This window comes from Mastigoproctus giganteus, chromosome 8 (genome assembly GCF_048544385.1).
Source record: "Mastigoproctus giganteus isolate SK-2022 chromosome 8, ASM4854438v1, whole genome shotgun sequence".
In the NCBI taxonomy this organism is placed as follows: domain Eukaryota; kingdom Metazoa; phylum Arthropoda; class Arachnida; order Uropygi; family Thelyphonidae; genus Mastigoproctus; species Mastigoproctus giganteus.
In genome coordinates, this window is record NC_143582.1 from 105,624,678 (window position 1) to 105,639,746 (window position 15,069).

The 15,069-nt window shown below is 36.9% G+C and overlaps 1 protein-coding gene across 3 annotated transcripts in view; it reads left to right on the plus strand.

Moving 5' to 3' along the window:
- LOC150081753 (2-oxoglutarate dehydrogenase complex component E1-like) overlaps nucleotides 1–15,069 on the plus strand; it is a 1,213,922-nt gene that overhangs the window by 101,522 nt on the left and 1,097,331 nt on the right. For 2 of the 3 annotated variants that reach the window (XM_090378854.1, XM_090378852.1), the window contains exon 3: nucleotides 9,121–9,238. The exons of the other annotated variant lie outside the window; for it this stretch is intronic. In XM_090378854.1, the coding sequence (XP_090234980.1) occupies nucleotides 9,121–9,238 (118 nt within the window). The remainder of the gene's footprint in view (nucleotides 1–9,120; nucleotides 9,239–15,069) is intronic. 3 annotated transcript variants of the gene reach the window in all.

A 15,069-nucleotide genomic window follows, 5' to 3' on the forward strand; every position in this document is an offset into this window, starting at 1 on the left:
AGAAAGCAAGGTTATATAGCATCAGCCAAAAAAAAAAAAAAAAAAAAAAAAACCCTCCCCATTTCAATCCAAATGTTTGTCTAGTTCTGCCTTGAATTTATTTAAGCTGTCAATTTCACAATAGATGGAGTCAGTAATCAAACCCCAGCTGGCTAAAGGCAAATTTTTGCACATCTATTCTACAACTGTCTCTCCTCAAATTAATTTTATGTCCCCTCAGGCGATTAATCTGCTCAAGAGGAAGAAACCTATCAGCATTGTGATTTCTCGAACCATTCAACACCTTATATGCCTCAATGAGATCACCTCGCACGTGCGAGGTGATCTCATTGCAATCTCCAGACACTGCAATTTGTAGAACTTCAGCCTTTCTTCATAAGAGCAACTCTTTGTTTTATTCACCAATCTTGCTGCTCTTCTCTGTACTCATTCCAACAGCTCTACATACTTCCTAAAATGAGTCCTCCAGACTTGTATGTAGTATTTAAGGTGTGGCTTCACCATTGCCTTATACAAAGGGATAATCACCTCCTTATCCCTGCTAGAAAAATTCATGTGTTCATTGACAAGATACCATGAGCTACCCCTTCAGACTGTCTACACTGCTCAGAAAACTTCATATATGACTGCACAATTACCCGCAGCAATTTGAATTTTTCTATTTCAACTGTGTGATACTAGCCCGAGTGTAGTATCACATAGTTGATTTTTTTTTTTTTTTTGTAATCGTTGGCGCATCGGCTTCTGTGGCCATAATGCACCTCCCAAGGTTTTTGCAGTACTTTGATCCAAGCCCGAGGCGGGATTCGAACCCGTGACCTTTGGGTTGCCAAGCAGGCACTTTACCCACCTGGCTAGCCAGGTCGGCTACACACACAGTTGATACAGTTACCCTAGGGTTACTGCTACCCATATGCAATAATTTAAATTTGTGAATGTTAAACTTCAGTTGTCACCTCTCAGCCCATCTGCTCAACCTTTCTAGATCCTGTTGCAGTAGCATACTGTCATTAGCATCATTAACAACCCTGTCAACCTTCGTATTGTAAACTTGCACATTAAGACTGATATACCTTCATCAATATCATTAATAAATACAGAAAAGAACAATGGGCCCAACACTGAATCCTGAGGGAATCCACTAATAACATTAATCCACAAAGAGCAGTGTCCATTGATTACCACTCTGTCTTCTCTCACTGAACCATCTCTTTATCCATTGCTGTAATTTGCTCTTAATGCCATACAGCTCCATTTTTGCAATAGTCTTCAATGTGCAACAAAAGATATATGATATCAAAATTATATTTTGCATCCAGTTGTTTGTAACCACATAGTATCCAATCAGATTTGTCAGACAAGACTTTCCTTTAACAAACCCATGCTGTGTCTGTATTACTGCAGTCTTCTCTTGATGATCTTGTAATACTTTATTAATCAGTGACTCCATTATTTTCCCTGGAACAGAAGATAAACTAACAGGTCTGTAATTACTCGTGCCACCCTCTGATCACCCTTTGTGAATTGCAGATACAGAAGGCCTCCATAGCCGAGTGGTCAGTGCGGGAGTGCAGTAGCACATGCTCTTTGAGTAGACCAGGGTTCAATCCCCTGACTGCTAAATATGGTCGATCTGCCAACCTGCACTGGACCAGTGTGGCAGATTATGGTCCATTTCCCTCAGCATGAATTGTTGAGGAGGCTTCCATCTTGCAGTGGGTTGATAATGGCTGCAATTTTTTTTTTTTTTTCCCAACTCCAGTCGGTGGGGACTTCCCCTGAGTTCAAGGATGCTCTCATAATTATGGCTAAGAGTTTGCTTACTTCCTCTGCTGCCTCCTTTAATATTTAATATAACTGGAAAAATCCCAGCCAACCCAGGTACCTTTCTTAAGTTTAACTTCAAAAATTTCTCCTCCACGTTGCTCTTAGTTATTACAAAATCATTAAGCTTCATGTTAGTTTAATAAGGTTTGTTCTCCACATCCCTACAGAATTCGTCATGTGTGAATATAGATGCAAAATACTCATTCAGTTTGTCAGCTATCTGAGCAGGATCATCAACAGTCGAACCATTGATATCAAGTGGACCAACCTGATTCATCCCCTTCCTTCTAGGGTTTACATAAGTAAAGAACCCTTGGCTGTTTTTCTTTGTTTCTCTTAATCTGACTTTGCCTGCCTAATCTCCTTTGTCACTTGATTACAGACTAGCTTATATCTGCCATAGGCTTCTGTGTTGCCTGATAATTTATATGTATCCCATGTATTTTTCTTCTCTGCAACGAGTCTCATTAGTTCATCTGACATCCATTTAGGCCTAAAACCTTGACCAGTTCTTATTTGGAACAAAAAGCCTAGCTGCCAAGATTAATTCTTTGAATGCTTCCCATTTAGAATTTGCATCATCATATAGAATTTAAAAACTGTCTGAGACCACTGTAGTCACCTTTATGAAAGCGAACACCCTTCCATTTACTCCTGATGGTAGTTATATCTTTAAGTAAATCCCACAGCTTCTGCTTGTTGCCCCTCTAACATGCTGCTGTAGAAAACAGTCATTCAAAAATCCACAAAAGTTTTGCTAGTTTTAAGTGACCAACCCACAAGTTTCAATCAATATCTGGGAAGTTAAAAACCCCCATTATAAGACATTCTTATTTACCGGCCCCGGGGACTCACATCTGGTGAGTATGGGCTTGGCACACCCAGGGTCCTGAGCTGGATATCATCATTCTTCTCTTCCTTGGTGATTCCCTTCTACTTTTGACTCTCCCTCTCTCCCTCCATCTCTCTCTCTCTCTCTCTCTCTCTCTCTCTCAGGGTTACTCGGGAACTTTTTTTTTTCCTGGTGCAGCATAAGCCTCAGGCTTCCTTGCATCATATGGATAATAATAATAATAATTTCTCTGTACAATTGTTCATTGTACTTAGAGTCATTAGGCCTTGAATGGGTTGAGCACGCTGAATTCTGAGAGGATCCTTCCACTTGTTCAGATTACAAACCTAAGGGGGCATAAATTCAAATTAAGAAAAGACAGATGTAGAATAGATGTGTGGAAATTTGCCTTTAGCCAGCGGGTGGTTAATTGCTTGAACAAACTTCCATCTGTCATCGTTGTGGAAGTTGATAGGTTAAATAAATTTAAGGAGGAACTGGACAGATATTTGGAGGGAATGGTGTGGTTTTTTTTTTGGATGATGCTGCATAAGCTCATACACTTGCTTTCTTGCATCACGTGCCACTACTACTAGAACTCCTACTCTCATTTTTGCTTGAATGTTCTTCAGGTGGTTCTTTTACTGTCTTTTATGGCTCTGGAATATTGCCTTTTGAAGTCGCGATATTTATTTTTAAACTGCTCAACGTCTGTGGTTGGCTGGCTCCTAAGATGTCTTTGGAAGCACCAACTTGTAAGCCAGCTCATATGATGTCGTTGGAAGGAAATGGGTGAGCACCAAATGCATGATGGCATGAGATGGTCAAGTCAAAACTCCACCACGGTGTTGGATGTTTAGGCAGCGCTTTCCTCCTTGCAGCATGAGAGCAGGCCTTGAACAAAGTGTCCTGGACATGCAATGCATAATCATGTGCAGAATAATTAGCCATAGTATTCATAATGGAGTCAGAGATTGAGAATTGTAAAGCTTAATCAAAACATGATCATAATATAAGTTTTTAAGGAAAAAGCAGTGTGGGTGTTACAGTGGAAAAAAGTATCTTTAAAGGAAGACTTAATCACAAAGGTTATAGCTCTGTGATCTGATCACCAGAGCAAATGCCAGAGTTAACAGACCAATCAGAAACAGTAGAAGCATTGGCATATACAACCCCAGGAGCTCACATCTGGTGAATATGGGCTTGCCGCACCCAGGGTCCTGAGCTGGATATCATCAGACTTGTTTTTTTTTGGTGATCTCTTCTCTTCTCTCTCTCTCTCTCTCTCTCTCTCTCTCTCTCTCTCTCTCTCTCTCTCTCTCTCTCTCTCTCTCTCTCTCTCTCTCACACATGTAACATCAGCCAAAAAAAAAAAAAAAACAAAATAAAATCACAAATGCCTCTAAAAGTTTGTCTAGTTCCTCCTTGAATTTATTTAAGCTATCAACTTCCACAATGACATATGGAAGTTTGTTCCAGCAATCAAATACCTGCTGGCTAAAGGCAAATTTCCTCACATCTATTCTACAACTGTCTTTCCTCAATTTGAATTTATGCCTCAAGTCCATAATCTGAGCAAGCGGAAGAATTCAGTGTGCTCAACCCATTTAAGGCCTTATACACATCGATCAGATCACCTCACAGGTGCTTAGTCTCCAGCCACTGCAATTTGTGGAACTTAAGTCTTTCTTGGTAAGAGGACCTTTGTTCCCCTCACCAATCTTGTTGCCCTTCTCTGTGCATGTTCAAGGAACTCTACATCCTCCCTAAAATGAGGTGTCCAGACCTGTACACAGTATTCAAGGCATGGCCTGACCATTAACTTATACAAAGGGATAATCACCTCCTTTTCCCTACTAGCAGGTCTTTTTCATTTTCTACCACTCTGAATGTAGTACCACACATTTGGTACGTTTCTCTGGGGTTACTTTTACCAATATGCAGTACTTTGCATTTGTCAATGTTAAAACTTCAGTTGCTGCTTCTCAGCCCATCTGCTCAACTTTTCTAGATCCTGTTGCAGTATCATACTGCCATTAATAACCCTGCCGAGATTTGTATCATCTGCATACTTGCATAAGCCTGATATAATTTCATCAGTATCATTGATAAATAAAGAAAACAACAGGGGGCCCAACACCGAACCCTGGTGGACTCCACTAATAAATAACATTAGTCCATGAAGAGCAGAATCCAATGATTACTGCTCTGTCGTCTCTCACTCAACCACCCTTTTATCCATTGTAGCAACTTGCCCTTAATACCATATTGCTCCAATTTTTTACAGTAGTCTTCCATGCACAACAGTATCAATGCTTTCCTGAAATCCAAGTATATGATATCAAAATTATTTTTTGCATCCAATTCCTTTGTAACCACATTATAATATCCAATCAAATTTGTCAGATATGACTTTCCATTAACAAACCCATGCTTTGTCTGAATTATTACTGCAGTCTTGTCTAGATAATCCTGCAGTGCTTCTTTAACCAGTGACTCCATTCTTTTCTCCGGAACAGAAGTTAAACCAACAGGTCTGTAATTGTCCTTGGTTACTTTGTCCTTTGATCCTACTTTGTCAATTGGGGATACATTTGCACATATCCATGCTGTGGGGACTTCTCCTGAGTCCAAGAATGCTTTCATAATTATGGCTAAGGGTTTGCTTACTTCTTTTGTCACCTCTTTTAATATAACTGGATAGATCCTATCCACCCCAGGTGGCTTTCTTCTGCTTAACTTCAACAATTTCTCCTCTGCTTTGCTTTCAATTATGGCACCTCCGTAGGCAGGTGGGCAGGAGCAGCAGTGCGTAGCACACGCCTCTTGATTAGACTGGGGTTCGAGCCTGTGCCCACCAAATACGGAGGATGCGGAAAGGTCAGGGAATGACCACGGCATATCCCCGGAGCAATATGGCCTTAGTTGCTAATGCTCCTAAAAACCAAATAACAAACAACAACAAACAGCTTTCAATTATTACAAAGTCATTAAGCTCCCTGTTTAATAAGCTGCTATCCTTCACTTCCCTAAAGAATTCCTCCTGTTTGAATGTAAATGGAAAATACTCATTCAGTTTATCAGCTATCTGAGTAAGATCATTAACAGTTGAACCATCAACATCAAGTGGATCAATCTGATTCATCCCCTTCCTTCTAGAAGTAAAGAAGTCCTTGCTGTTTTTCTTAGCATCCTTTGCCAATGATTTCTTGTAATCTGCCTTTGCTTGCCTAATCTCCTTTATGACTTGATTACAGACTACATTATATTTGCCATAGGCTTCTGTGTAGCCTGATAATTTATATGCATCCCATGCATTTTTCTTCTCTGCCATGTCTCATTAGTTCATCTGACATCCATGTAGGCATAAACCTTGAACAATATTTCTTAATCGGTGATGAAAAGCCTAGTAGCTTTCAAGATTAATTCTTTGAATGTAATGTTTCCCATTTAAAATTTTCTGTTGGTAACATCATCATATGGGATTTAAAAACTGTCTGAGACCACTGTAGTCACCGTTACGAAAGCAAAAACCCTTCCCTTTACCCATGATGGTAATTATATCTTTATGTAAATTCGACATCAGTACACGTGATCACTTCCACCTAGTGGTTTCTTTATCTGCAAATTCTTAATGCACGAATAATCACTGCTGATAAACAGATCATGAGTATTACCCTCTCTGGTTGCCTCATGAATATGATGTTGCAGAAAACAATTATCCAATAAATGCACAACAGTCTTGCTAGTGTGCAAGTGACCAATTGACAAATTCCATTCAATATCTGGGAAATTAAAATCCTGCATTTTAATACAGTCTGATTTACTGACCCATTCTATTTCTCTGTGCAATTGTTTGTTGTACTCATTAGGCCTGTAACACACTCCTACTCTCATTTTTGATTTCCCAGTGTCACACAAAACTGACTCAACATTGCACTCCCCATCAATGAAAACTGGAAGCTCTTCCTTAGATTTTATGCTTTTCTTAATTTACAGCATAACTCCTTCTCCCTTCCTGTCCTGTCTACCCTTTATGTACACATTACTCCCCAAATTCCAATTCTGCCTTCCTTATATCTGTGTGACACCAAGGCTCTGTTATCCCAACGATATCCGCCTTTGATGGCTTGACCAGCACTTCAAATACATTAAATTTATTTACTCTACTTCTAGCATTGGTGCAGGCAAGTATACATGCACCTATTCTTATTCTTAGTTACACTAACACAGCCCATGTATTTATTTGTTTTTTGATCACTCCCACTAGTCCCTGAAACCAGCAACCCCCCCCCTCCCACTTTAGGCTGCTGCTCATTGTAATAGAAGCAATGCAAGAATCACTTTCACATCTGCCTGTGGGTACTTTTAACCTTTAATTTGTGAATTCCCCCAAGCTAGCTTCCCCCTATTTTTCCAACCCACCTAATGCCTCCTTGATAGCATCAGCAAACACTTTTGCACCCCTTCTATTTAAGTGTATCCCCACCCCTGTAGAGGCAATCTCTCCTGTTAACAAGCACAGACCACCCTGAGAAAAATTCTATCCCACGAGCCTTATGAGTGGTAGTTTCATTTCCCCACTCCACCCTACTAAATTATGGCTCTGATCTGTGGATTGTATTTTTATGGAGCCAAAATCAAAGAGAGCTCTTCTCCTTTCATGTCCACTTATAAACATGAACAAGAGTATAAAATTTTCCATTGAAACTAACAGTAATAAACTGCACTTCCTAGATGTCAAAATTGACATTTCAAACAATAGACCAAGTGCATTGCTGTACATTGAATAAAACAATCCATGCTAATCATAATGCCATTCATTTCTGCTCTATAAAACTTTTTTAATAAAGGGCATGACCTTCACCATTAAGAAATGCTTCCCAGATAACCTCATTTATGAACCTTCAAAAATAACTTTATTTACAATAACTATTGTGGGAAGTCATTAACAGAGTTAATAAAACAGTCTGGACTCTGCCCCCTCCCTCACCCTGATGATAATAGTAATTATCTATAATTTATATTTCCCTTCTTTCGGCCAATTGTTGATATTGTTAACAAAATTGCAAAGAGGCATAATGTAGGTCCACTGACAACAAGAACTTGAAAATACCACCTCTTTTCTTCTGTTTGATGTTCAATGAAGAATTGAACATCAAATGATGAGATGAGAGAAATGGGATAGACAAGCACATGTACTACACCAGAGAGAGAGAGAGAATATGGTTAAAAGTTTATTTCCCAGATGGAAATCATCCCATAATAGTATTACTGAGCCACCAGACTTTATTAGAATTTACAGGAAAAAAAATGACTAACCAGAACTCCATAATAACAGTGTTTGTACAGCTGTCAGTCAACTTTGAGAAACTGCGGGTAATACCACAGCATTTCCTTCCTAGGTGTTCAGCAAAGTGAGGACTTCCTGGAGCAGACCTTCAGGTATTTGTAGGACAGTAGAACATAATGACATTGTATTTAGTTATGTAGTTGTGACAAGTCACCCAGTATCTGATTCACCCTTTTTATAGAGTTCATAGTGTTTTATTTTTTCATAGTGATATTTTTGTTTTGTGGAAGATATAGTTCATTCACATCAGGAACTCATTAATATTTTATTGTTAAATTTATATATATAATTTTTTTTTTTTTTTAATGAGGAAGGAGGCAGAGACCTGAAAATGTTGCCTAATGTATGGAACATTGCAGTGTACTGTAATGTTTTTGTTTATTTTTTTTTTTATTTTATTTTTTTTTCTTTTTTAATATGTTTATCCCTACACTCATTACTACATATCCTTCAACCCTATGCATTTATAAAGCCGTTTAGTTGAAACTTTCTACTTGCAAGAATTCTTTTTGTTTGAAATTTCATCCCTCCTCTTTCAATTTTTTTAATGTTTAGAACAAAAATAGGATAAATATGCACTTTCAACCAGAGTTTAGTATGAAAAATAATTGATTTTTAAATATTTATAAATTTATTAAAAATATTTATAGAGATTTTATCTGTTAAAAATATTCATAACTGTTTTAAACACACATGTGCTTTAAATATTATTTTAAATTATCAGTTGACTGGGATTGTAAAATGTGATTCTGACTTTTTTTTCCTGACCAAATAGGTTTTGAGCAACTTTTTTGATTATTGCAAAAATTTAATTTACGGATTTTGCATATTCAAATTTCAAAAAAGCAGCAGCATATCTATAAATTATACATTTATTCTATTTGGATAAAAGAATTGTTGCTAAAGTTTAAATTATAAATTTATTTTTCTTTAGTTTCCATGGTTATTCCAAGAAAGGAATCTAATTTTTTTTTTCATGCATAAAAATTATTTGTTTTTAATTTTATAGAAATTTTCTTTTTCTTCTACTTTTTTTTTTTTTTTTTTTAATTTAAAAAATTTTTTTTATAATTTGTTTAGTTTTTGTTGCACTTAACAATTCAAATAGGTTCGAGGTCATCTTGTATCCAGATTGGATCCTTTGGGTATTTCAACAACTGTTCAAGCCCTGTATTCAGAAGGTGGACCAAGCTCACCTCAGATAGTATTACGTAGTTATAAGCTAGGTAGTGTTTTCTTCTGTATTATTTATTAATTATATCATTCTTTAAAGGTTGTGTGTTTCGTGATGTTTTTTACTTCTTTGAACACCAGCCATCATTTACTGACACTATTTTTTTATTAGAAAATACCATATTTGTTTATAGAGTTTATTGTTTATATTTTTTCAAATTTTCAGAGTGGTGCTGAAATTTGGAGAGTTAACTGTACCCGGAATGGCCATATCTTTTTCACTCCCTCTTGCAAGCATAAAATGTACCTTATAATAACCTTGGAATAGTCATGAAATAGTTTAAAATTATTCAGTTTGCAGTATTAACTATAACTTCATTTTAAATATAATGGGTACTGCTATGAAGAATAAATTTTTATTTTGAAAGCATTCAGAAGGCAGACCAATAATTAATTAAATATTTAATTTTATAAAATGAAAGCATCTGCTGACATATACATCCACTTACACAACTTTTTTTGAGAACAGTATTTACATGAGCAGGAACATGACATTTTGTGAACTATTCAGCATCATTGAAATAATGCCAAGAAATAGTATAGAATTGAACCTTAAATAGCATTGTTTATTTAACAATATAATTGTTAAATTTTATCATTGAGGTGGCCATAAAGGTTTAGGGAACTGTTGGATGGTGGGGGAAATTAGTCTGCTTATTTTAAACCCATTTGCAGTAGTGACCGAATCTCATACATACATTTTCTGCTTACAACTAACATTTTATCTTTACACTATATGCCAACAAAAAAGTTCAAAATTAATAACACATAAGCAAGTATTTAATAATTTTGTGGATTCCTGCCTCTACCACAAGAAGGCAGGCCTTCACTGTTTTATAGTATCTTAATCTATTTGTCTTAATATTAATTTATTAATTTAGAAAAAAGATCAGACTTATGTTGTACAAAATATAACATTGTAGACTTGTTCTGTCCTAGTATAAAAAAATATTTAAAATGTAAACTTTATGTTGCTATAGCAATGCATAGAATCCTGTGTTAAACCAACATAGGCATAATTCAGAATCTGAACGACCTGGCAATTTTGCTTCAAAAGGACTGTGCCCATGATAATGAAATACAATTAGTTAACAAAATTAAATTAGTAAACAAAACTTTTTTATTTATTTATATTTTTATTTTCTAACAAGAATGTTCACATAGTCATGCAAATAGCATCCTTTCTTCTTTCTGGTGGAATGATTCCTCAGTAAATATCCACAGATCAGTTGCTATGCGTATGCAGGTTGTTACTTCCAGTAGTATCTGAACACCCCAAGTGGTTGAGAACTTGAAGGTTCTCCTTTGTAATCAGTAGCATCGTGTTCTTTGGAATCGGAAACAAATTTCTTTCTAGTGTCGATCAACTGGATTCTCTTGGTCTTATTAATATCATAATTATGAATGTCAATGGCAACATTTCTAGACAGTATTACCACCCTCAGTGATTGTTATAAAGCTGGCCATCTTCTGCAAATTCCATTAGTATCATTCATCATATGAATGATAACTCCTATATAAGTTCAATTAGATGATTTTCTCCAGAATTCTCTACCTGGGCCCTATAAATCACATTAATTTGCAAGCAATGCAAAACCAACTCTTCCCTTGCCCATGTATTTCTTTAGTTCATCAAAAAGTGCAGTTTACTGACATACAGGTTAATGCATTTGCATCATTTTTATACGTAGCAAACTACCTAAAGTAGATAAATGGCATTGTTTTAATTATATCTCATATTGTGAAAACCTTCACACCCAGTTGCCATGATAGTGCACTACCTCCAATAAGTAACGCTTCACCAACGGAGAAGAGTATGCATTGTGACTTATTCTCGGCTGATACCACCCCTAGTCTGCACTGTTTCAAGGCTTTTTGGCTGCTCTTCAATGGATGAGGAGGTACCTGGTGTTGCAATCGTGACAACTCAGTTATGAATCGCGCGCGCGCGCACACACACACACACACACACACACACACACACACACACACACACACACCTTCAAGCATCTCTCGTATTGTGGAGTTATACTTCATAACTGAGTTGTCACGATTGCAACATCAGGTACCTGCCCATCCATTGAAGAGCAGCCAAAAAGCCTTGAAACAGTCTGGGTGGTGGTATCCACCGAGAATAAGTAACAATAGTCTTCTCCATTTGTGAAGAATTACTTATTTGAGGTAGTGCAATATCGTGGCAACTTGCTGTGAAGGTTTTTCACAATATGAGATTATAATTAAATCTATCTAATCTAATATAATTGATGCCATTTACCTGTTTTGGGTAGTTTGGTACGTATAAAAATGATGCGATTGCACTAACCTGTATGTTAGTAAACTCCCACGTAGCTTGAGGCCTTTGCCCAAGAAGTGCAGTTTGTGATTTGTAGGGGGCTGCTTTGTCAGCCATCTTAAAGTTCACTGTAGACAGTCTTTCTGCAACCTCTGTAGAGCCTCTTTATCTAATGTGAATTTTATCAACCAGTGTATTTTTCAAATTTGATCGGACCCCCTCTCTTCACACAGTTTTTCTTTAGGTTATCATCATTTGTGATTTGATGGGTCTATTTCTGTCAACGATATTTAGCTCACTGTAGTCAGTCTTTCTGCAACGTTTTAGAGCTCTTTTCTGTAACATGAATTTTGTCAGCCAGAATATTCATAAAATTTTATTACAGTACACCTAAGTCCCTGACCTTATATAGGCTTATATTTTTTATGACTTTTAATATAACATTCATTAGTATTGAACATTTTGGAAAATTTTCTTGTAATGACTGACATACGTGAGATTTAAAATCAAAATTTCCATAAAAAATAATATTTACATAAACAAGAATAAGTGCTAAATAGAATAAAAGTGAATACAAATAATGTAAGGATAAAACTGATACGATTAATTAATAGAAGTGCTAAAATAAAATAAGAAGTAGCTTTTAGGCAGAGTGCCCTATTATCAACTTAAAAGAATGTAGAGCATTCATTAATCTCAAAGTTGGCTGTGCATATATCCCTGTCATGCTTAGAAATACAATCTCCAACCTCTTTGTTGTCTCACTAATGTAATATATAACCCCACAATCTGTTCATTTAATGCAATTCGGTTACTCCTACACTGGAGTAATGGAATGGGCGACTTCATCCTGGAAATAGTGGATTAGAGTTTCTTACAAGAGAGTTTCACAAATCAAATATAAGAGCATAGAAACAATAGCAAATTGCCCAGAAATACCAGAAAACTCCACTGTGTGGAGACCAATTTGAATGGATAGCAAAGTTGTAGGTCACCTGCTCATACTGCCCTTGCTCTAGAAATGTCATGATCTCTATCTTTAATAGAGTTAAAATGTGCTCTGTGATTGATGAAATAGAGTAGGAGCAGTGCTGTGTAGGTACCTATGAGTGTGCATGGACCTATAGTTGATAAGCTAGCCTGTACATATTGGTTTCCCTGGCCCCAGGTGCCGAGTGTTTTCCATGGCCAAGTGTGTGTGTGTGTGTGTGTGTGTTTAAAGAGCATTTAAACTCCTGCGACTCAGTTTTCCTTGTTTTCTCTGTTATTTATTAACTTTTGTTAGTAAGTAGTTCTACTTCCTTAAAGGCACTTAGAAGAGAGCTCAGTAAAGGAACACACCTTTTTCTTTAATTTTTTGGTTTGACTAACTGTGGCAGGACTGTTAACCTGTATGGTAAGGATAAACCGTCCAGGGCCAAAAGAAGCCACCGTGGACTCAATGTCCAACATCATGCAGTGGAAATGCAGAGGACTTAGCAGCAATTTTGATGATTTAAGAGAATTATGTCTTCAGGAAGTGTTCTTATCACCACAAGCTTCACCAAAATTTACAAATTACTACCTGTATAGAAGAGACAGGAACTCAGTCTCCTGCCCATGGAGAAGTAGCATGTTCTTGTTATCTGAAATATGCCCTTCATGTGCATTCAGTTGCATACTGCCCTAGAAGCTGTGGCACGTTGTATTGCAATTGGCATATCAGTTACCATGGTTTCCATTTATATTCCATTGCAACCATTCCCCAATTCAGAACTTGACAATTTCATTATGCAACTCCAATCTGTCTCTTTGGTGACTTCAATAGCCACCATCCATTATGGATGTTGTCTACAATGGGCATAAAGAGGCAAATTGATTGAAGCATTTCTAAATTATAACAGCCCAACTCTATTAAACTCTAGATCTCCCTTCTATATTTACCTACAAGGTAAATATAGAAAGGAAATATATACACAATCCACTCACCATCAGATTTTCCAAGCATGACATGATCAGTGATAAACAATCCCCTACACAACAATTACTTTCCAATCATTTGCTTGTTACAAACATGGATAACTCTATCTCCTGACAACAATCCACATGGAAGTTTAACAAAGCAAATTGGGATATCTACTCTACCTAAGTCCATTTAGACACTGTTTATGCTCACCAACGACCCATGATGATGATGCAGCTACATTACTAGTCAGATATTAACTGCAGCTAAAGCTTCCATTCCAAAATGACAACCTTGTAGTTGCTTCCACCGAAACCTCTGTTGAAATATAGATTGCCCTGAAGCCAGAGATGAGGAAACTGTGCTTGGAATAGCTTTCATAAGTTTCTTTCCACCAGTAATCTAATTAAATATAAAAGACTTAAAGCTAAAGCAAGACAAATAAGGCAAAAGACAAAACTTGATTGCCAAATCACATTTGTGTCAATAACACCAGAAACACTGATCATCTGGGGAAGAGTACAAGCTCTAAATGGAAAATTCCTTCAACCACACTTTCAAACCTTCTGCCAGAATAAGGAAAGATCTGTCTTCACCTGAAGAGTTGCCAATATATTAGCAGAATTGTTCTGCTAATATATTGATTCTGTACAGTGAACCTTTTACATTAACAGAACTTAAGGAATCTAAATAAATCTTCTAATAATGCTGCTGGAATAGTTGGCATTAATTATATTATACTGAAACACTTATTTGAAGAGGACTTTGTGCTCTTATAATTTTCTCTAATTGGATCTGCTCCAAAAATGCTTATCCTCTATCTGCATTTTAGCCTAAAGCCTCAGGTTGCATAGAAGTTAACTGTCTTAGCGGTTAGTGCAACTGTGACATGCCGACCGGGCTAGCCAGGTGGGTAAAGTGCCTACCTGGCAACCCAAAGGTCGCGGGTTCGAATCCCGCCTCGGGCTTGGATCAAAGTACTGCAAAAACTTTGGGAGGTGCATTATGGCCACAGAAGCTGATGCGCCAACAACTAACAAACAAAAAAAAAAAAAAAAAAAACCGTGACATTTTAGTATGCAGAAAACTACTAAAGTAGCTAAAGAATTGGCATCATTACTAAGATGATGCATTTTCACTAACCTGTAAGTTATCCTCTGTCCTTCGGCGATTCTTTCGTTCTTGCCCTACTAAAATCAGGCAAAGAATAATGCATGGGAATAATTTTTGAAAGTTGGTTCACTCAAGGCCAGCATGGATCCTTGAACCAGAATACCAGATAATAAGTATGGCTTTTGTACGACCAGTAATATAGGCATTTTGCATATTGTTCTGAATTATAGTCAACTTAGATATTGAAAAGGCATTTGGTGCTACCTGGCACCATGGATCTTTTATCATCTGAGGTCATCACTCTGAAATAATTCAGAATTTCCTATACCCATGCTCTTTTCAGTTCTGCTATCAAAAAATACTTTCTACATGTCATATTCGGGACGAAGGAATATGACAGTGATCTATACTCAATGCATCCTTATTTGCAAATTGAATCACTGTGGTGCAAGACATCCCTAAAATTGTTGAAGCTT